The 25644-nt window shown below is 29.6% G+C and overlaps 1 protein-coding gene across 3 annotated transcripts in view; it reads left to right on the top strand.

Moving 5' to 3' along the window:
• beta4GalNAcTA (beta1,4-N-acetylgalactosaminyltransferase A) overlaps positions 1–25644 on the top strand; it is a 46238-nt gene that overhangs the window by 4965 nt on the left and 15629 nt on the right. Inside the window, exons 1-4 of one of the 3 annotated variants that reach the window (XM_076404996.1) lie at positions 11686–11702; positions 11761–11851; positions 12860–13155; positions 23279–23537. In XM_076404996.1, the coding sequence (XP_076261111.1) occupies positions 23383–23537 (155 nt within the window). In that variant the 5' untranslated portion in view covers positions 11686–11702; positions 11761–11851; positions 12860–13155; positions 23279–23382. Of the gene's footprint in view, positions 1–11677; positions 11852–12826; positions 13156–23278; positions 23538–25644 lie in introns of those variants that run through there. The other 2 variants (XM_076404987.1, XM_076404977.1) reach the window with 2 other exon arrangements.

Genomic DNA, 25644 nt, shown 5'->3' with positions numbered 1-25644 from the left:
GTACACAGATGTGATTGTAATTGTTCAAAATTAAATAAAATGAATACTAAGTAAACATTAGACCAGTTGAAGGAAAGAAGAAATAAAATATACAAGTAAATACATCAGTGAAGGAAAAAAGAACTAAATGATAAAAGTAAATATGCTCACGAATGAAAGTAAAATACGTTTTTCAGATATACAATTATTAATTTGGTGGGTTAGGCCTCCAGGGGAATACCACTACATAAAAAAATGCGCCTAGGAACTCTACCTCATGGATGGTGTGGAAAAGAGTTAAATGTAAATAAAACAAATCTAACCTTCAAACTATTATAGCTGTGTCTTAACTATAGTTTTAAGTCTTTCGATAATATATGCATTAGATTTACTATAATGTTAAAATAAATTATATTTCATAATACTTTTGTTCAATTATTTTATTTAGATTAGAATTTTTTGTATGCCAAACTGAACTAAAACTCAGAGTTAATTTGGCAACATTGCAATATTTCGACGTCACAAATATCCATGATGCATTACTAAAAAAAATTGAATAGTCGATAAAGATCGATATCTTTTAATACTCTAAGCGTATTAATGCAATCGTTATTTAGTTCTGTGCGAGCTTCGACATTGTCTGAGTGTTGACCGTTTTATCTACTTTTATATAGGTCCACATACCACTTATACACTTTAGAATTAATAATTAATATACGAAATAAATTATCCTAATGTCTTCACAGCTCTAATATGACATAATATGATACTGCGTTTTGGCGCGAATTTAAATTTTAAATTAGAAAAAAAATTCCTGGAAGCTTTTATATTTATAAGAGATAATAGAAGAAAGAAATAAGAAATAATAAATATGCTTTCATGCCAATTTACAAATATTGTTTCTAGTTTATTGTTAATTTTGCTTTCATTAAATTGATTTATTAACTTTTTCGTTATTTTTCCTAGTTTCAGATAACTTAACTGATATCTCTAACCTTTTTATGTGCTACGTCCTAAGTAGAACGACCGGAGCAACACGCTGCATTATTTGGAATTTATATGACACCCATTGTAGTGATTGAGTGTTGTGATAAAAATAATAAAACGTAAAAAATATAATGTTCTTTATGAATTCCTTTAGCCCGGCCTCTTAAGCGGCCTATAACTTCTTTTTCACTACCTTTCACTAAACTTTCAGCTTAGTTAGTTGAGTTCATTGAGGAAATAAGAACCCGATTCAAAAAAGCTATAAAATATATTCCAGAAAATTTATATTTTTTATTAACCGACTTAAATAAAAAAAAATCAATGAACCGACTAAAACGACTAAAAAATAAATATGTACATAATAATCCTTGTAATAACTAAATAAAATAAGTAAAAAGCTTATTTAACCTATCTACTACACGTATTTTATATTCTATTATATAGACACTATTTAGTTTACCTACCTCTATTTATCTATTTACAATATTATTTTATGATCTGATGTCGGTTGGATGTCGGAGCCTAAACAATACAGAAATAATAATATAATTTTATGACATATATACAACATTAAATTACGAACAAAACTGACTTCAAAGTGATTAGTTGGTAGTCGTGAGACTTTTTAGTGAGTTCCTTATTTATCTTTTGAACTCGGTTCAATACTTTTGTTAAAAATATTTTATAAATATATAAGATATTATATATATATTTTTGTTAAATATATTTAATTCATGGAAAAATGTAAAAGTTACAATAGCATTCGATTAGATTTTGTTGATCATAATATTTATTAATAATTAATTGCAAATATATTGCTGGTCGAGAAGCATTGTCAACCATAACACCTTAGGTTTGAATGGACTCGAATAGACATACAGAGGAAGTAATTGATAAATGGTGGAATTGTGAATATGTTTCAGACAGATTAGAAATTAAGATAAGAAATATAAATTAATTAAATATTTTTTATTAACCGACTTAAATAAAAAAAAATGAACCGACTAAAACGACTAAAAAATAAATATGTACATAATAATCCTTGTAATAACTAAATAAAATAAGTAAAAAGCTTATTTAACCTATCTACTACACGTATTTTATATTCTATTATATAGACACTATTTAGTTTAATACCTACCTAAATCTATTTATCTATTTACAATATTATTTTAACTACTGATCAATTTGATGTCGGTTGGATGTCGGAGCCTAAACAATACAGAAATAACAATATAATTTTATGACATATATACAACATTAAATTACGAACAAAACTGACTTCAAAGTGATCAGTTGGTAGTCGTGAAACTTTTTAGTGAGTTCCTTATTTATCTTTTGAACTCGATTCAATACATTTGTTAAAAATATTTTATAAGAGTTACCAAAGATGTGAAAATATGGTAAACGTTCTTAAAATGCATATCCTAAACAGTACACTAGATAGTTGTGGCGGCTCACAAGTAAAGCCGTGTTTTTTCTCAATTTATAACCCCAAAAGATAACTTCATAATTGAGGTAACTAATACACAACATATGTACCATTTGTATAGTGAGTGTAATCGCTTATAAAGCAAATAATTTTTTATATGCAAAAAATATCGAACAATACGCGAGCTTCTATAGTACGCTTTTTTATCACGAAGTAGGAAGAATTCAGCTTTTCAGTGGATTAATATATATGGGGAACATCAATAAATTGATGATAAAACATCATCGTACAGTTGTTTTCTACCCAATTTAATAAAAAAAAATACAATAAAACCTGGCTTTAACATTTTTTAACTAATATGGTTGTAGATATTTCATATATAGCATTTATGAAATGTTCTCTTGAATCATACAAAAACATCCGACATATGGCTACTCCAAGGCCTACTCTAAATTCGACTGTAAGTTACTAACCTTTCAGTTTTGAAGTGTTAAAAGGAAATTTCTCCTTGGTGACCCAGACAAGTACAAGTCGACCTTGGCACGATTTAAAATAATAACAAAGCTTAAGAAGTAACAAAAGTATATATTATAGTATTTAAAATTTCAACCGTGTAGAACGGAACGTTAACGAGAATATAAGTTAAAATATAGGCTAAAGATGAAGAAATTATTCACCATTACATGTAAATAATAGCTTTTATAATTATAGGATACGTTTATTGTGTGCTTGGTGTGTCAATAAAGATGAATCAAGATTTTCGTACATACGGAGTACAAATTTAAAGCAGGCCTGTGGGTTCGAAGATTGTATAAAACAATTTTCTTGCGTGTCAATAATCCATTCCCCTCTTCCTGCGTGTCCCAAACCCTCTTTGTGTTGCGGTTAATTGAATAAGACATCATGAAATCAGATTTAGGATTTTTAATGGAGCGGTACGTTTATATTGTAATCAGTTGTCTGCGCTGCCTGTAGTTGTTAAATGGTTGTGGATTATGTATTTTATTTTTTCAAATATAATATTTTAATTATAGAAAACATACATAAATATAGACATAAATATAGGATTTCCTTTATAATTTAATAGGTCATATCGGGTAAATCTATTTTATAAAAAACAAAAAATACAAATTTATTTATGTATTCAAACATAAATATATTTAAAAGTTACTTTAACCGACTTGGTTGGTGTAGTGGTAAAGGCGACAGGACGGTCATCCTACTGTTGGGATAGTCGCGGGTTCGAATCCTGCCGGGGCATGATCTTAAATTTATGTTTGTGATTATTTAATATTTGTGATTGTCCTAGGTAAGAGTACAAAATCCGACAAGGAAAATGATCGCAGTCACGCCAGTAACAGATCAAATAAACCCTCGTTGGTAAAAAGGATACCTTAAAATATTTTTAAAAAGTCACTTTAAATATTATTTAAAATTCGCAAACCGGTAGAACAAGTTCAGCCTTACAGATATATCTCGCTGCAGCCTACCATATCCTAACTGTACAATTGAGGCGTCGTATATCCTCAAAAGAAAGTCGCAAGAGCGGCGCATGAAATGACCATCTCAGCATTCAAATGTTCTACAGTTCCGCAGGGTAGCGTCTTGGTACTACTCCAATATTTACTCTACACTGCTGATATCTCAAAATGAAGGGAGACAGTACTTGGAAGATTTACTGTCTCCTACAACCATAGAAAAACTATACGAAAGTGGCAGGCAACTAGAACTGGGAAATAAGCTTAATATCTCGAAATATGTTCATGTCATCTTTACAGTTTAAGCGAACCAGATCAGACGAAGTTGTTTCTAATGTATATGTGTTATCTTTAACTGTAACTTCAGTTAAGTCTACTTTAATTTTAATTTGAGCTTTAGATGAGTATATTAGAATCTAAAACGAATTTGGTGCTGGATTAAGTCCAAACTAATAAATAAATATATTAATATTTTTTATATATATATTAAAGTCTCCTTTTTCTCCTCGGCTGAACCTACAGCTTAACTTGGGCTCCGAACCATGGTCCGCGGCCTTAAACCTACCGACTGGCGTGCGGCCAACTTAAAAATCATCCCAGAAGACATCCGGTCTTATCCAGCCTTAACTGGCTTGACTGGGATCATTTTCCTTGTCGGATTTTGCAGTCTTGCCTGGAACGGTCACAAATATTAAACAATAATAAACATAAATTTACGACCATACCCCAGCAGGATTCCAACCCGCGACTATCGCAACAGTAGGTGGACTGTTCTGCCGCCTTTACCACTGCGCCAACCAAGCCGGCATATTATTTTGTAACTTTTTGCGTCAATTCAATGAGACCTAGACCTAGAGTTCTAACAGTTTATAGAAGACTTTATTCGCGAAATTAATATAACTGGTTATATGACTGAGAAAAAGTACCATTAGTATATGTTTTTTTTTTTCGTTAACTAGCTTATTAGCCAGATTTAGCTCCCAGCTTCAAAAAAATAATTGTGAAAATTGGTTTTCGTCAAGGATCGTTGGTATTAAATATATTATTAGTTCTGTTGAAAATTTAAGTAATGTTTAAAACTGCGACTTAGATTTTCTTTATGAAATTTCATTTCTCAAACTTACTAACGCCAAAATGGTAACTTTTTGCTGTATTCTTTGTGCGTTTATAATTTAATATTTTATAAAAAATATATTAAAAAATAATTATTTCTGCATATAAGGATTTTCAGATATCTCTATAAAAGTGAAAGTACTGCCACAGTCCTGTCTTAACATAAATAATTGACAGTGAAAATTAGCAATATGTTGTGAATATTCAGAAGAGATTGCATTGAAGAATAACCATTCTCATATAATTTTGTACGGATTTATAATATTCAAGGTTTGTTAAAAATAATTATCCAATGATGACCCTTAGCTTATTTGTTTCACACAATATTGTCAGATTACTCTGTAAAAAAAGATAAACTCTTGATATTGAAAAAGTGAAATTCTCGAAGTAATTCATTTTTCGATACATTTTTAACTCGTCTATAATATTAAAACTGTCAAGTACAACAAATAATTGTTAAAAGGAGCCATATCTTGTGACAAAAGCGAATGTACCTGTGCGAATGCGCTAAATGCGAATGTACGAATGACTAAAGCCAATATGCCTCCTTCCTTTCAGAATCCTTCGTAATGTAGACGGCAGTAAAAGACCTCGCCATCCATGCCTATACAAGTTTCTATTGGCTAGGACTGCACATGCACTTGTTATAATCTAGCCCATAATCTCAGTTGTGGTTAGATGTCATTTTTTGGTTAATTTTGTATTTACATTTTGTTGAGGTAATATAATTATTTCATAGGCAACAGATAATGCGAAAATAAGTTTATAATTATGAATTATTAATTAAATATTATCATTTTATAACACTAATTTTGTAGATTGTTATTGTTATGGAACAAAGGATATATTTTTATGTTAAATAATATGGAAACAGAACTTATTTGAAGTATTAGTAAAGGTTAGAATCAAATATGGTCATGTTTGTATACGTTTTCTGTTTATTCGTTCTTATACTTATATCTTTCTGATTTTAGAGATATTTCAAAAGAAGAAAAAATCTATAACGAAGCTAAAAGCTAAAAGTGGTTGGAATAAATTGATAACATAGTATTTGAAGCTTTGTGATTTATTATTTCTTTCAGTTTATATAACTCCTCGGAGCAGATAAATAATTGACGAAATATTACAAAAAGAAGAATATATATTAAGGGAACCATGACAAAAAGGACAGTAGGTTATTCGTTTGTATACTTCTTTATTATATTTAGATTGAACTCTTTTCGACACCACCTATGAGGTAGAATTCTAGGCGCGTTTTTTTTTATTTTGTGGTGGTATCCTCTGCCTAATCCACCTTCATAAGAATTCATTGATATTCCTGACTGATATTTACTGCTAAAAGTAAGAAAAACAATAAAGTGGTACATTGCACTTTTAGTAAAACATATTTACTTTTTTACGTTTGGGTGCTGGAAAGTATTGCTGCGTTTCCATTTTTAGTTTTCCTTTTAAATCACTTTTTTGTTGAAATCTCTGAAGCATAACCTCTAATTCTTAATTTGGATTTTTGATTGTTGATCAATTGATTTCAAAGTGTTAATTATAATGAAAACTCTAGTTGTCAAAGTAATTTTCTGTCATTGGTTCTTCCGCCTCTCCCTATATATATTTTTCTTGTAAAATTATTCTAGTTTCTTCTTTGTCCTGCGGTTTAATCACTGACTGCTCTCTTAGAGCACTTGCTACATCAGCATCAGCAAAATAATTAGTGCCTATATTCTCCTCATACATACGTACCAAATGCATATGCTTGCACAGAGTATTTTTATCGTATTTATTCCATTATTCTATTCATAAAACCCACAGTGAAATCTTCTTTTTTGATAATACTATGCATTTCACCTATAACAAAAACCATACTCACATAAAGGACAATTATAAGACAAATGTATATTAATATTACCTTCGTATTTATAAAAGAATGCAAAATTTTTCCGAAAGGTACGAAAGGCGTTGTAGAAAAGGACGCGAGTTGTGAAAACTGTCAGGTTAGATTAGAACAAGTTCGTCTGTGCAGTCCTAGTCAATAGAAACTTGTATAATCATGGATGGCGAGGTCTTTTACTGTCGTCTTCCTAATGTATCTATATGTTGTTCCATATTTCGTTTTGTCAGATGTAGTATCCATTTTCGATTTCTGCAAATCACCCCTACGTCAGTTACAAATTATCTTCTCAACCAGTAGTTAATGGTCTATAATGGCAATGTAATTTTCCGCACTAAATTCGTTATGTTTAGCTACAGCGCTGAGTCTAAAATATACAAAACTTGTTTAGTCTAAATATACTACAGCAGGCAAACGATGACTACATTTTTATTAAAAAGTAAAACATTACGAATAACGATTGGGTATTTATTGAAAAATTTCTACAATGAAAATATTTTTTTATAATTTTTAACAGTGTTTTCTCAAATTTCTACTAACATTTTTAAAATAACTTCCTTTACGTTTCGGAAATTATAGGTAACGTTGAGGAAATAGATGAAAAAGTGTTAGGTAGAAAAGTCTGTCTGGCGAGCACGCTGGATACACACCTCTTGTAACGTGTCGCGGAATATTGTTGTTCAAGATGATGATTTTGGGCGTTTTACTCGCTATAGTTGAAACTTTTTCAGAACAATTTTTCATTTAGATCTGGTTGACGATAAAATGCAGCTTGTTTTAGTTAACATATCGATGATTTTCTAGAATTAATTTATCATTTTTTCACTTTGAATTATTATAATAGATTTACTTTTAATTGTCATGTACCAATTTCTACCAAACACACTGCTAAAATGAATGCACTTGCAATAAATTTTTTATATACTTCGTATCGCATACATTTTTAACCGACTTCAAAAAAGGAGGTTCTATGTTCCACTGTATATTTTTTTTAATGTATGTTCACCGATTTCTCCGTCAATTGTGGACCAAAACAATTGACAACCAAATTAGAAATTATTTTTTTATTCGAACGGGTGCACTTCCGAGGTGATCCCATTGAAGTCAAGTCAGGATCTGATGATAAAATCCGGGGAAATCAGGGGAAACCCTCAAATTTCAAAGGCACATACAATGTTTTCAAACACTTTTTTATCTAAAATAATCAGATATTCGTGTATAATGTTATTGCTTAGTTGATGTGGCTAAAGGCACAACTTCTCAGCGGTTAGGTAACTCCGTTGAGGATATATATTTAAATATTATTAGGATAACTAATTGTATACTTTGTAATTATTTAGATTTTACATTTTAGACCACTATGGTACCAGAAGTTTTTGAGGAGTTTTTAGTAAGGATTTGCTTACCAAGTCGTTCAGTGTAAAAGCCGTTCAGTTTGCTTTTTAAGCACTAACCCTATCATATGGGAAGCACTGCAGGAAACTACCTCCATTATATGGTGTTGTGATTAAAGCGTTGTTTCATTATTCCTATTTTTCCTTATACGGATTGCACCTTTGCTTGGCCTACTTGTTGTAATTCTTAATAAAATAACTGCGCAATGTATTGAGTAAATATCTAACAGTAAAAGGAGAAAAATAAAATATTTTAAATAAATAAATTGAAATTTGTATTTAGGAGTGCATAATATTACTCATTGAATAAGTATTGTTCAGGTTATAATTTGGTAAGAAAAACGCAAAATTAATATAACTCATTTTGCAATGTGGAAAATCATTAACCATCATGATATCAAAAATATAATAAAGAAATTGCACTGATAATTAATTTCTGATATTAATTAGAATGCAATAAGAACTGGTTTGTAATTACTTCGATCCCAAATGACTAATCACAAATTTCGACTAGAAACACACTTATTAGCAACGTTATATATTAAAAATACATGGTTAAGGTGTGGTATTATCTCTTATGTAACACACAAAATCTAAATTAAACCTTGATGCATATATAGTCAAAATCACCAAAAGTTCTTCGTAACAAAACTATTATAGATTTCGATTCAGATACGCTGTTTCTTGTTGTCATGAGAAAAATTCGAACATAGCGGTGTTTATATTGCTCCTTTCTACTGGAAAATGGATGGTTTCTATGCCGGTTAATTTCCCGCTAGTTAAAAATTCATGTCCGAGGCCTGTAAATGTGAATCGACAGAAGGTTCAAGGCTCGAGCATACTGAAACGGGATTTCCATAATGAGGAAGTTTTTCAGGTTAGGAGAGGCTGTCGTGTCGCTCGGACACGAAAAGAAACAGGAAATAAGGGGAAATTAGCTGACTTGTGTAATGTTTCAAGTGAGACTCGTTGTTTTGCGGTTTTTATAACAATGTTCTTTGAAAAGACCTTGGATGCTGTCTCCTCACGCGTCCAGTAATAATAAAGGAGCTCCTGTGAATTTTGAAAACGAATTATTTAATTACAATTAGTTACTGGTGTTTTTAATATTCATTATTAGTAAGCTGTTATGTCTTGTTTCAGTTCTATTTTAAACATTTGAGACTGACCCTAAATCAATACCTGAATAATTTGAGCAAACAATAATTTATATTTTAATTTTATATAATTATATATAAGTATAGAAGGGAATCTTCCATACGTTAATTGTGAAAAAGTTTAGGTTTTTGGCCACCAGATGGCGACTGTCGCCAAGTAGGATTATTATGAAAATTAAAAATTTAATAATAACAAATGTAAATACACAATAAAATAACAACATACATTTTTTAAGTATGTTTAATATTTTAAGTATAGATTTTGAAAAACAAATATAAAAACACAATTAAATAATAACATACGTTTGATTTAAGTATTTAACATTTTAATTATAGATTTTTAAAACTAATGAAAATATTCTATAATTTACAATTTTGTTTCAAAAATGTTTCATTACAATAGTTTATAAAATTTTTTATTTTTAATAACATTACATATGATAGCATGTAAATAAAATCCCTTCTAACAGGTGGGGCCAATCCCGCTACCATTTTGATTGCCTCTAACTTTGCTCACAGAAAAGATAAGTAAGTTCGATTTCCGTAGAAAGTTTATTTGGTCTTTACATATTTTACATATCCCGTTGAGACCGTGGTTCGAAGCCCACGTTGTTAAACTGTAGGTCCAATCCAAATAAACCCTCGTTGATAAAAAGGATGCTTTAAAATATTTCAAAATAATATTTCCTAAATACTAACAAATACGAAATGGACATAATGCAAAAATTATTAAACCTTACAATTTATGTTTTCAAGAAGTATAAAAAATTTTACATTATAAATATAACTCACCTTAAATGCAATATATATTATGCTTAAGACCATTATCCATATGAGCTGAATTATTTCGATGTATCAATTCAAAATGTTCCATCTTTACCCTTTGCAATTATATTAACCTGTCTAATTCACCAAACAATACGTAATTATCCCTAAAAAGAGTATCCTGTTCAGGATGCTCAACACAATTTGTTGTATTAAAAATAAAATAATTTGCTGATATAAAATATTACTAACGTGTGTTCAAATATTGTCTAGTATATGAATTTAATATCAAATCATATCAATCAAAATTCTAAAGCCATACAAAATCCTAAGAAATGTTAGAGGAAGTAATTAAACGCCCTATGAAATATTAGAGACAATTACCGTAATTACCGAAATTTACCTAAAAGCTAGTATTTTATTTATTAATTTTATCAGTTATCAATTTATCACAAAATGAATTATGTCAAATTTATGATTCATGCTGGTTTATTCATTTTTTTATAAAAAAGAATCAAATTCTATTTCATATTCGCCTTTTATATTTTATGTATTTTGTGAATAAGTTTGATAGTTTAAAGAACATTCAAATAAAACAAAATAAAGCTCTAAAAAACTCGAGAGATAATTTATTACGTCTTATGACATGGATTATCGAAGTAATAAAGCGACATCCTGCGTAGTCCAAAATTAGTTGTTCATGAATCATGTAACATATTTTGAGATTGAAACAACCAAGGGGATTACTTTAAATAGTAGTTTACTTAGATTCATAGTAAAAATATATGAGCATATATAGAGAGCATTTAGAAATAAATTAATTTGTTTTTTTTTAACTGTAAATCAATTTTTTGTTTCGATTTGTCATAAATGTATTTTTTCACAGCAGATTTATATCCAATAACCGCTGAAAACTCAATACAAACTGATGAATGTGTTACCGATTGCATTGTCCTGACTCAATACAGCTGCTTGAATAGGATAACTTGATAAAGAGATCTTCAATATCTGAGCTTATGCTGGTAAGATGCAATATGTAACGAATGCAAAATGGGGTTTTTGATTCTTTAATTTGAACTTAAGATTTCGGAATATTTGAACATAACTTAGAGTAGGTAGAAAATAAAAGAATAATAGAATAATAGCATTACAAACTTTGAACGCTTTGCGTGGGTTTCCTCAAAAATGTTTAATTATATGAAGAAGGGAAGGCTACCTGAAAGCATTGAAATGTTGCAAAAACGATCATGGTTGAAAGGCAAGTTTTTGTTGACAGTGATTAAATTTTATGACGTCTAGGTGTCAATAAACCATTATGATCTAAAGCATGATAATAAACATTAATGGGTTGAAAAATAGAACCAAATATTATAGGTTGTAGGTCCATAAATTAATTTAATAAACTAACATAAGGTAATAGCAAATAATGAATTTATATAAAAAAAAACCTACCCAAAATTAATGTTAATTTCTTTTTTTGATTTCAGATAAAATGGGCGGAATGGACTGCCTGTACGTTACTTGAAACGGGCTATGTCCCTTTGTACTACTCACAGTACGCCCTACAAAGGGCTGTTTGTTTTAGTCATTATTTTCGTTGCGCTGGAGTACTTTCTCAACACGGTTTCTGATACTCGCGCTGCTATTTTTAATACAACCAGGTAAGTTTTAACAATTCAGTTGAGTAACCCTAATTTAGTGACTTAGGGCAACCAGAGATTTAAGCAATAAGAGAACAAAGCAATTTAAGCAATTAGAACTTTGAAATAATTTTGTGAAAATGATAATTTAATATTTTCTAAAAAACCCTATAACAATTATATATGTATTTAAAATATTTTATAGAAAACAAATTTTGTTATACATATTGTTCTTATGTAACAAAACATAACATAACAAGTTTATATTTTTAACACGATAATTTGGTAAGAGAAAAGTAAAGATATTAATATTACATCATTTTCTAAATCATGGTATCAAGCGTCATCACACAGAACAACGTTGTTATTTCAAATGAGTAAACATTTTATAAACATGTAAAATACCTGTTAAATTTAAAGTAACGCACTTCTTAACTTCATGGTTTATTGTTCATTTCGTATGATAGGTCTTAAACTTTTTGAACATAATAATATACAATTTAAGAAATTTGATTTAATACACATTTTGAATTCCATAACGGAAACTTCAAATAATTTATTTAATTACACTTAATTCTAATTGCCTATAACTAAATTCGCGACATTGATATATATACTGTGCACATAATGGATTTTACTCCTCATCTATTTCAAGGTCCTGGAAATTATTGAGTCTTTCTTTTTACGTTTTTCTATTGTTATAAATTTTTCTCAAATGTTTTTGATATTATATTCTTAAAACTAAATGTTAATTTGATACATCACACAAGTAGTGTTTCCTCGCACTTTTTTTCACTAGAAAATAGTAAATGTAATAAAAAAATGTTTACTAAATATTCGCACTGCATTCCGACAACATTCTTTTTATGACGATTTGGCTTAAATATCTTATTGCCCTAAGTCCCGTTTATCAAACTAAAACAAATAATACTTAAACAAAAATAGTCTTTTTCTAAATCAAAAGTATTAAATAAATTAAATTAATTGTTATTCTAGGTCATCATATTTTGAGAAAACTTCACCTTTCAGTTACAGTCCACTCCTCAAAACCCTCTTGTTCAAGAACGAACTTAAAAACGCTACGAACTATACTCTACCATCTCATCATTCTTCAAAGTATCTCATTAATATCTCCAGCTATGAGTATATCGTCACCGTGCCTCCATTTCTGTTAGAGAACGTAACGTCTACCTACGTCTCGAATTCACTGGAACAATCTGGATCGAACGATATTTATAGATACGATAATAAGTCAACAATTATTCAAGAAATAGCCGCAAGCAGCACCAGTATACCACCTTGTCCAGACATTTCACAATATTTATGTAAGTACATAATTACTATTGTAGCAAAAACATTATGTTACCACTGTTAAGACTATTTCAGCAAAATCTTATAAATATTTGAAAGGTTTTTAGTAGATTTAATTTGAATAATGTATTTTGACCATCGCCTTTTTAAAAACATAAATAATAATAAAATATATTAGTTCTATATCTAATCGGCTATAAAGATGCTTTGAAAATAACATATAAAACTGATTTGTCTATATACTCGTAATTCTGATTTCTGACAATTTTGATATTTAATTTTTACTTGATTTTTAAATATATGTTATTCAGCGCAGGTTATATAGTAGCCCAGAAATTAAAAAGGTATTGATTGAGGAAAAATTGTACCTTATCTGTTATTTCATTAGTATCTTCACTTTACTCCCATCGTTCTAGCAACGTGGCAATTCAGTATCTAAACCCAGTACGGACCCTGTTGGTTTGGCAGCGATACAATCATCGATCCACTTTTGCACTTCTTTAGCATTTCGAAAGAGGTTTGCTTTGCGTCTATGACTCACGTTTTTGCAACAAACCTGGTTCAATTTGTTCAATTGACATCTTTAGTCATTTACAGTAACATTTTAGTCTGGCAAGGGCTAGACATGTCGGTTCGTGGACTCTAGTAGTCGATACCTTCTAATCACATTATTCAATCACAAAGTACAATAGCTACTATTGTTGACAATAGGTAAAAACTATGAGGAACGAAATTGCAAACAAATCAATAAATTAAATTTATAATTGGACCAATTTGGTTAATACAACAGGTTAATTGAAAAGTCCCCGGTCTACCATAGTAATGGCAAAAATTAGTTTTTTTATTCAACATAATTCCCTTCAAGGGTGATATACTGATTATAGTGACTCTCCAGCTTTTCGATACCATTTTTGTAGTACAACACAAAAACACAAAAACAAAATAGACCTCAGTTTCGGCGATCACCTCTTAATTCGACGAAAATTTTTTCCCATCGAGCATTCTTTTGAGATCTAAGAACAGGAAATCTGGGGGCCAGACCTGGAGAATACGTTGGATGAGGAAGCAATTCGAAGCCAAATTCATAGATTTTTGCCATCGTTTTCACTGACTTGTGACACGGTGCATTGTCTTAGTGAAGCAGTACTTTCTTTTTCTTCAGTTTCATTCGTTTTCATCGGCAACAACCTCTTTTGGGCGTCCACTGCGTTCACCGTCTTCGGTGCTTATTTCATCACGTCTAAACTTAGCATACCAATTCTTGATGGTTGATTTTCCTAGGGCAGTGTCCGGAAACTCTGCATCAAGCCAAGTTTTTGCTTCAACTGTATTTTTTCTCATCAAAAAGCAATATTTTATCAACACGCGAAATTCCTTTCTATCCATTTTTTTCACAATAACAAAACTTGCACTCAAAATGCTATAATTCACAAAATAATGATCCGACAGCTGTCGAATTTATACACGCATCTTTTGAGGGTTAGGGCTAACTAAAAAACGTATGAATTTAATTTTACTAGCGTTATCTATGTGTCAGGCCAGGGACTTTTCAATTGATCTGTTACGACCTGACCGGCTCCAACCTACAAACCGATAATTCAGATAAGAACGACCGCGTAAGTGTCTAAAATGGAGAATCAGCTTGAATGAGAGTAATTTTGTTCACATTAATTTTATTGATAATAGAAACAATCACATTTGTGTCAGACTAGTAGCTGTCAGCAAAATATGTATAACATCGAATATGAAGCTAATGTGCAAAGTTCACTCAACCCAGAAAAAGATTAAATTTACTAATTTACTATAATGGCTATCACGAAGAAATTCTGTCGACCTGCAATAATGCATTGCAATATAAACAAATCTTTAAGAATATATGGTTGTTTGGTTTCAGAAAAAGTATTGCGGAATGCTGTTAATACTCCGTGGTATTGGCGTAAATAAGTTGATGGGTAATTTAGGAGTGGATATTACTCATTGAATAAGTAATTGTTCAGGTTGTAATTTGATTAAAAAAAAAGCACTAAAGTATATCACTCAAAAGTCAAATTTTAATTTAAAATTGAAAGCAAATGAATATAAAAACTAATCTTGCAATACAGAATATCATTTTTATTGCGCCTTGCTGATCCCAAGGTATGTACAGCAAGGCTTTCTGGTCATGAATATTATTCGGGTCGATGTGGATGATTACTGGATTAATACATTAATTTTTACTCTTGGGATTATCATAGCAGATCCAGTTTTCATTACTCAACACAATATTCAACAGGAAATGTTCTCTTTTTTCATTTCAAGCCATGAAACCACAATGTTCAAGTGGTTGAAATGGCATTTTGACCCTCTTTTGGATTCTTCCCTTCGCATGTAAACGTCTGGAAACATTTTATCCATTAACTGGTAAAGTATCTGAGAGTTTGAGCTGGCTTTTTGTTTAGTAAGTCTTCCTATAATATCAACATCATCACTTTTAAGGGGTTCTAAAAGTATTTAACGATCAGATTGACTCAATATGGAGTCAAATTTCATATCAAAGTGTAAAATTCGCTGTAAGGTGGAATTAGACACAAGAGAACTTTTTAGGAGTCGACAATATGTTAATTGGAAACACAATTTCTTTCATAATTACTAAAATTGCAATGACCGCGGTACGCATTAATACATTTCCCTCACTATTCCCTTAAAATATTCAAAAATGATAGTACTAGAATTTAATTTTCAAGTTTAAAATTTCTGACGAATATATAATAATTTACATATATAATAATTTACAAACAGTTTAGATTCCTAAGTATAAAATAAGCTTGCTAATAATAAACCAAAATATATACGTCCACAAAATGTCGTCCATCATATAAAATTAAGGCGCCTCAATTATTATGTCTAATAAGAGAAATTTTATCTTGATTATAAAATTCAATGTAAGGTGAACCAATCATTGGCAATTAGAAAATGTTGGAGTTTTTTCTCTAATGCTGGTAATAATTTAATAATTTTTGTAAAAGAAATTAATGTACTTGTCGAGCGTTAAATAAAATTATAGGAACCTCTTTTGTTACGTACAAGTATCCACATCGATATTCAAAAAAATCGATCTGGATAATTAATTACAAGTTTAATTAAATAGACGAATATAAAAAACGAACCTGTAAGCTACATTATTAGTTATAGAATACTTGAAAGAGTCAACGTTGACCATGTTATCCTATGGAAATTTTAATTTAAAATTTTGTAGAAAAATATTATAAGTATTTAGATTAGACGTAGTTATTCGATTCTTTTTTATTTATTCATATACTAGTCGTTGCCGAGTAACTTACAGTTTGTCTCTACAGTGAATTAAATCTAGTAGTACCTGTCTAGGGAGATCCATTGGCCTTTAATTAGTCTCTACTAAAATAAAAATTAGAGGCACTTTTCAGTGTTTTTACCATTTAGTAGACTTCATTGCACAACTTTTACGGTTTTCATGAGTACACGGTTTGGTTCTCTTAAGTTTGCATCCTAGTTCAGTGTAGAGTTGCAGCACTTCGGTTTTATCATGCAAGGGAAGTCTTTCCTCATATCTTATTGCAAATTCCTTATCTTCCTCTATAACCGTTAGAATCCGAAGGCCTCGGTGTAAGTAATTGTTCCTATAGTATCTGGGTGTATCCACACTTTTTTCTGAAGTACTTGTATTATGAGAAATATTAATGAAAACTAATTAATTTTAAAGATTCCAATGGCAGAGAGTGAAATATGGTTTAATATGAGCCATTTATTGGTTATTTTTTGACAATGATTGAAACTATACTTGTAAATTATTTTTATTTTATTCAAGAGATTACTAGATAGTTACTTAGATAAATAAATATTGCAACTAGTTTAGAAATAGATTTTAACTGAATTTGTTTGTGTGTAATGTGAATGTTAATTCACAATTAGCTAGTTCAATTGTTTGTGGACATCGGTATATCTCCTTAAATATTAAATCAAAGTAGACAATATACCTCAATAAATCTCTCCAAAACTATTCATAATAATTACCGAACAATGTGATTTGATATGTAAAATGTATCCGTTGTTTCGCCATGTTCGCATCTGACTTAGTATCTTCAGTCATTATTTGAAAGCAAAGTTGATCCAAGTCTAAGTTGTTATATATTAATTAATATATATATATATATATATATATATATATATATATATATATATATATATATATTAATATATATATATATATATATATATATATATATATATATATATATATAAATTGATACTAACATCATAATCATTCAAGCGCAATCGAAGTAGCATGCATTTTAAAAATAAACAAATAAATGGTCTACCCTATACTTAAAAATTGTGTTTGATAATATTTAATAGTATGAACAGTTCTGTATTATTGATTACAAATATTTTCATCATTATCTTTAACATTATCCTCTACCTGGATTTACCAATTTCATCAGTTTTATGATGGTTGCAAAATATTCTATATATATTTAAAAAATACATTAAACATATAATTCAATCAATCAATATCTTCAGCTCTATCTTAATAGTTTTGTAAATGTTCCCAAATCTTATAAAATCTGCTCATTTGGATTTTTACTTTTGGTATACCTTTCTTGTTTTATAATATTTAGTCAGTGCATACTTAACAAATTTGTCGCTAGAGTCTTCTAAGCGATGTAGTCATTCAATCTAGATTTTTTTCTTGTATCACCTTTTTTTTGTATTTTTAGATAGAAGAAATACGAACATAGACAGTCGTAGAACCGCCTTCTAGTATTTTACAACCCAAACTACTTCTTTGAGTTCAAGTTTAACATTATCATTGCCAGTATTATATACTTTACTTTTACCTTACCACAATATCAATAGCATCTAATATTGTAATTAATTCCAGATATAATAAAACAAACATGACTTTCTTGATCTTCATTTTGAACCAATAATTCGTAGAATATTTCATTGAAAAAAGTCATAAATTAGGCCTATACATTAATTTCAAACGATTTACAACATATGGTGTTACTGTGTATTAAATCTCATCGGGTACATTTGTAACCAACTTCCTGTTAAAATCTCACTACCAGGCGCCAATTTTCAGTATGTGTCATCATTCAGAAAAAAATCATTTGGAGTGCCTTAAAATGTCTTAATTTGTACCGAATAAATCGCGTTTTATATTTTAAGAAAGGCGATTGAAGCTTATCTAATGTTTTGCAAAGCTTGCTTGTAACCATGCTCCATCGATTTTAATACGTGAATACTAGTTGTAACGTTTTAAAAGTGGTGATTTTGACAACAGATGGTTAGATAAAGACAAAGAATGTTCTGGAAAGCCAAAAATCGACATATAAGGAGACAAGGTATTACTCGACGAAACTTTTTTTTATAATATCTTTATTAGATACGCTTGGTACAATCTTAATAATACATTAATTTATTACTACTTTTCATTTGTACTTGGATTAATTCACAAGTAAGACGAGTGCGAGAAAATACATCAATATGTATTCCTTAATAATAAAATTATAATTACTTATAGCTATAGTTTACACTAAATATATACACTTTATATAAGTTCGTATGGTTTGGTTCGCTTCAGTCTTCTGATATCCTGCGCGCTGTCCAGCAGTTTTATTGCTTCCACGTTAGTATGATTTAGTAATCTTCTTGCATGTTTCAAGGCGAAATCTTGGATAACTTCGCAAATGCACTTGATGCGTTTGAGTCGAGAAGTATCCGAAAAAATATGTTTTAAACCCAGTAAAAACATACTTGGAATTATTAAAATGACAATTGTTACCACCCGCCGTATTTTCCAGACCTGCTTCCTCTGATTATTATTTATTCCGACATATGAGTCGTTCGCTTCACTTCTTATGAGGATCCCAAAAATTTGTGAATAGATTGACACGATCCATCGTAATTTCGAGGTAGAATCCGTAAATTCCCCAAAAGATGGTATAAAGTAGCGGCTATCCATGAGCAATACTTTGAATAAAATACATCTCACATATTTCTAATAATAAAACTTCAAATTAATTGAAAAACCCTGTAAAATAACTTTATAGGCTTAAATGTATCAAGCCATTGAGTGCATCTTAACTAATACTTCTTAATTTTTTTGATATTTATTACTAAAAATGCGAAATGTCAATGTTACCCAACTTACTTAACTGAATTTGATAGTTTAAACATATATCTGTAAAACAGAACAGTTTTTCATTTAGTGTAATTGAAATAATGAAACGAAATTGGCGAAGCCCATCAAACACTTTTACACACTCAATTTTGGGTTTCCGATTAAAAAGTGGTCATTTTAATGTAGACTGAAAATGCAGACTTATTGCATGAAAATCCAGCATAAATTCTCAAAGAACTTTCAAATCATTTAGCAGTTGATAAATCAACTGTTTCCAAGCGTTTATAAACGATGGGAAAGATCTAAATGAAGGGAAATGGCTTCTATAGTCTGTTCAAAGTTATTTTGTACATAAAATAATTGAACAAAAATGTTATCAAATGACATGTTATCGAATCATGACAACCGGATGACTTTGTCAGACTCATTCGTTTACGTGTTCGAATTAATCAGCCAGCATTGTGTCTCTTTTTAACTAGAATAAAATAAGAAGGATAATATTGTGTGATTCTAAAACGAATTTACAAATTGCAGCAGGAAATATAAGCATCTTGACGACGTATGGACAAAAAAAACTTTGAATAGACTATCTACCGCATCTAACCGTTTCAATATCGCGATTTCGTTGCTTGATAACAAAAAAGAAATAGGATATTATGAATATTGTACGCTGTACTAATTTTTTTTAATAAATGTCTACTAGATATGAAAAATGATAAGAATACATGCATGAACTTAATAGTTTTATGCGAAAATCAGAAAAAAATCCGTAAAAAAAAACAATTTAAATAAAAAATGTGTGTATATTTATACTTCATAAAACGTATGTGTACGTATGTGTACGTATGTATATATATATATATATATATATATATATATATATATATATATATATATATTATATTTCCATTCCTATTGATGTCTTAACTGGAAAAAAGACCAAGGCAGTTTATTAAATTATCGCAGCATAATACAAAAAAAGAATTGTACCGCCCAAGGCACTTCCTTTGGGGATTTAAAAGCGCTGCTCGAAATTCAAGAAACCAAAAAGGAAAAACGACATAGAAAATATTAGCCCTTTCACGAGAGAAATGAAAAAAAAAACAGAATGACATCGCGAATATTTTTCCCCAGTTTTCTTTGTTTAAATTCTATGCCCGTTTTAACGAAGACAATTCGTAGGCTGTCGACAAATGATGATTTTAATCGAAATTTTATTAAATGTAGACTTTTATTTAAAACGTCGATTGAAAATTCTCTGGTTTAACTCTTAGGAATAATATTTTGAGCAAATATTAATTTACTTGATGATTTTCAAAGTTTTTTTAAGAATGAGCTAACAGGTGTTAAATATTTTAAAATATTTTCTTACTTTACTTATCACAATAAATTTAAATCTTAAAATAAACTACTTTATTTGAATCAAAAGTATTTTCCTATTCGCATTTCTTGATTTTTGTGAACTAATTCACTAATTGATCTGAAACTAATTCATACAACTAGCTTATATTATCATAAATAGTGAAAAATAGTTTCTGTAATATTCACACAGATATTTTTTATTAACTATAGTAATATTGGTTATTAAGTTTATTTTCTTAAAACAAATGTATACTTTTGAAGTTTAATTCATGTTTCACCCATGTTAACATAGCGATGCAAGAAATCTTAATTACACAGAATTAACTAAAGATGTAATCTATAAACGCAGTGTTATTTTTGATTGATGGTAACAAACCCATTCATTTCATTTTTTCAAGCAATATTTTATTATTTTATTAACAAGCTGTTTCAACTTTGAAAGAAGTTCTTTAAAGATCATTTTACTGAGTTTTTAATAAGATTTCAAATAATGGCTTTATTATGAACTATTTTTAAAAACAATTTTTAAAACGTATATAATAATTTTAAAACAATACACCAGTTAATAGTGGCTGAATTATTAAATAATGAATTTGGCGCTCTAAAACTTTTTATTACTATTTTTATACTATTTTATTGTATACTTATTACATATGCGTCTATTTAAGATCAGTTTTTATATTCATTTCCTCTATTAATGGATTCAAATTACCATTAAAATATTACTTAAATATTGAAATATTGTTTGATTAAATTTAATCAAGTCATACCCTAGCTGTTGTTGAAATCTTCTAAAACCTACTATTTATGCAATTATGTACATCTACTTTTATCTTTCACAATACTATACTTACATACTTCAAAATATCACTTCTGTATTCTCTTCCTATTCATCATATTTAGTTTTGTTATCAGGTTAAAATAGTGTGAAACATTATGTTCCCTAAACATTTTTTTACTGTTAGCTCATTATCTCTTTTTTCTCCATATCTTTTCATGTTTAAGGCAGTTCAATATTCTCCAGATTTTGTTCTCTCTGATTTCAAACAGCTTAATAATTATTTTGTGAAATATATGCTTAATATTTGCTGATTGAAATACATTATTTGCCAATGTAAATTCAACTAGTTTAAAGACAAACTGCTCATTCCTATATCATAAATATAAAAGTGTAACTTTTTTTAACTACTGTATAATTTTTGAAATTATTTGTGACAGATTAACACTTACACAAAATGAACATTGAGTAACTATCTATGATAAGAGTGAGCTGATAAGCTGATAGTTGGAAACCCTCTGATGATACGGATATTTTTTAATGTGTATGATTAAGAATGAGTAGCAATCTGACACAGGATAATCATGTCATGCCAGTCTGCAACTTAAAATGTCTTCTGAGAATTTGTCCATGTTGGCATAGTCCGTGTTTGCGAGTTTTACCGATTACAGTACACCATTTGAATCTCGATGAAAATCTTGATTTCACTGAACGAATGGCGCTTAGGTTTGCTTAATACTTGAGTAAAAGATGAACATCGTACGAAAGATGGAAAGATGAGTTTCTCATCAATTAAATGACAGGCAACGAGAATATCGAAAAATCGTCTGTGAAATGTTGCTTCAAAGGTATGATCGGAAGTGATTTCTGCATCGAATAGTGACGCTTATTTTGCCACTCAGCCGAAATTGCGTGAATGATAGCGGGAGTTTTGCTCCACCCTATACAACTAGCTTATATTTTCATAAATAGTGAGAAATAGTTTCTGTAATATTCACCCAGATATTTTTTTATTAACTATAGTAATATTGGTTATTAAGTTTATTTTCTTAAAACAAATTAATACTTTTAAAGTTTAATTCATGTTTCACCCATGTTAACACAGCGACGCAAGAACTCTTAATTACATGTATATAGACTTAATTAAAGATATAATTTATAAAGGCAGTGTTATTTTTGAGTGATTGTAACCAATTCACCCATTTAATTTTTTTAAGCAATATTTTATTGTTTTATTAACAAGCTATTTCATCTTTGAAAGAAGTTCTTTACAGATCATTTTACTGAATTCTTAATAAAATTTTAAATAATGATTTTATTATGAACTATTTTTAGGAACAATTTTTAAAACGTATATAATAATTTTAAAACAACAACATACCACTTAATGGTGGGTGAACTTGAAACTAAACTTGTTTAACCCTTCTAAAATCTACTATTTATGCAATTATGTACATCTAATTTTATATTTTACAATACTATACTTACATACTTTTAAAATGTGACTTATGTATTCTCTTCACTATTCTTCACATTTACTTTTTTCATCAGATTAAAATAGGGTCAAACACTATGTTCCTTAAACATTTTTTTCTGTTAGCTCCTTATCTCCATCTTCTCCATATCTTCTCATGTTTAAGGCAGTACAACATTCTAAAGATTTTGTTCCCTCTGACTTCGAACGGCTGAAAAATTATTTTACGTAATACTTGCTGATTGAAATACATAATTTGCCAATGTAAATTAAACTAGTTTATAGACCTACTGCTCAATCCTATATCATAAATATAAAAGTATATAAAATGAATATTATAATAATTGAATAATTTTATAAAATAGTTTGCTTTTCTTATAGACGGTAGAGTGCAAATAGTCAAATATCCGGTACCATCCGTTCAAAGTTTGGAGCACAGGTTCGATTGGCTACAACCCGGAGGACATTGGGCGCCACCTCACTGTATGGCGGAGAAAAAGGTTGCTGTTGTCGTACCGTTCAGATGTAGAGGCGAGCACTTATTGTTGTTCCTGCAACACATGCATCCATTTCTCAAGAAACAGCAACTGGATTACACAATATTTGTTGTCGAACAGGATGGCGATGGACCTTTTAACAGGTACAATTGTAATTCAACATTATCTTAATCAATGCAATTTAAATATGTTGTTTTTTTTTAATAATTTAAATAAAAATGTTATATTGTGGTTCCATTTTGTTGTAGAACTTTTTACTTATTTGATATATGGTATATGTCGTCATAGTTTGTGACAATTTCATATTATTGGATACTATCGATTTATTTTGACTTTCAATGTTACATTTGAGCGAGGCCTCAAGAGACATTGAAAGCCCTAGTTTCCCTGGTTACTCTCTTAATCATTTATTCCAACTGCCCCTTTCATTAAAGTATTTTGGGTGAAATTTACTGGAAGGTTTTTTTAAGTGGTCTAGTTTCATTATCCATTTCAACTTAGTGATATTATATTACAAAATGCGTTTCCTTATCTTCAAATTGTGTAGTTACTAACTATGATAAAATAGTTTTTCTATGACAATGAACAACAAAAATTGAAAAAAATTTCAGACTTAGCAACTTTTTTGGGTAAGACCTGCCAAATATCGTATTGTACTATTTATAATAATTAACTAATTTAATTATTGATATAATATATAAAGGACAACGGATGAGTTTCAACGTATCAAAAAAATTACTATGAACTTCTCGGCTGCAATAAAATCATAGAGTATCTCAAGTAATTGTATTTTATTAATTTGAATCGTCCATTAAAATAAAAACAAGCATTACACAAATAGAAAAAAATAGAAAAACGCCGTTATTTTTTAAATTTTAAATCTGTACTGCACAAAACGTTAAATCTATATAATAATCGGCTTAGTAAAAATGTTGCCTCCCTTTTTGAGGAAAAAGGAAAAACTTAATAAACTGTGATCGAATTTGGATCACAGGTCGATCACTAGTGTTTATAGGTATAAGTAACGTTCCAATCTAATGATATCTTCCCGAAACAATCGAAAAAATTATTCAAACATACCGTATTAACATAACAGTCACATTAAATACACCTTTTGCTTCCAGTAATTGCGCAATACAAAAATCCCTTTCTCTTCTACCATGAGTTACTCATACGTGAATAAACGCAGTTAAACGTATCTAGGCTTTAATTAATGGCAGTCAATGCATTTCGTTTTCATGTACCATTCCAAGGCTCGATGTTCCTGAATCATCTTTGTTTTCTACGAGCACAATCACATGATTTGACTCTTTGGAACCATTCCCTTCGTATGTTTTCACTCGTTTTTTGCTCGTCACTGTATGTTTTTTTTAATTATTTAATTATTACATTGTTACTAGTCCTTTCCCTCTAACCTACAATTTGTCTTTATGATAACTTAAATATAGGTATATAACTAGGAGGACCCATCGGCCCTATCTCAGTCTCTGGTGAAATTTGCTGTATTTTTTATTATATGCACCTCACTATACAACATTACACAAGATCAAATGGTTTAATTATTTTGAGTCTGTGTCCTGTTCTGGTGGTATCCAAAAGCTGCAATATTTCAATATTCTCATGATAATGGAGTCTTTCCTCATGCCCCATTGCCTTTCTCTTGATTTCTTGACTGACTGTGAGTATATGAAGGTCTCGATGTAGGTAATTATTCCTATAGTATTTGGGTGGGCCCACAATACCTCTCAGGACTTTGTTCTGAAAAATTTTTAATTTATTTATGTTACTCTTTGCAGAAAATCCCCATAATTGAACTCCTTATGTCCATATAGGTTTCAATATTTGCTTATATAATAGCAATTTCTTATGTACTGATAATTGTGATTTTCTTCCAAATAGCCACTACATTTTCCTATATTTCAATTTCCAGTTATTTTCTTTTCTTATTTGTATGTTCCTTCCAGCGAAGTTTTTCATCAAGATTCATTCCGAGATATCTAGCGTTGTTGCTAGATGGAATTGTAGTATTATTTAATGTTATTGGTGCTTGTACGGTCTGTTTATAGATGAACTGCACATGTACAAATTTACTGTCATTAATTCTTATTTTCCAAGCTTGTGTCCAATTATTTATATTGTCACTTGCCTGTTGTAATTTTCGTGAGACTTCTTCACTATTGTTTCCGACAGTTATAATAGCTGTATCATCAGCAAATGTATCCATCGTAATATTCTCCATTTGTGGTATAT

The sequence above is a fragment of the Rhynchophorus ferrugineus genome, unplaced genomic scaffold (genome assembly GCF_030347505.1).
Source record: "Rhynchophorus ferrugineus isolate W39M unplaced genomic scaffold, kcgeb_rfMv2 rfM1, whole genome shotgun sequence".
NCBI lineage: Eukaryota > Metazoa > Arthropoda > Insecta > Coleoptera > Curculionidae > Rhynchophorus > Rhynchophorus ferrugineus.
This window is presented reverse-complemented; position numbering and strand designations above follow the sequence as displayed.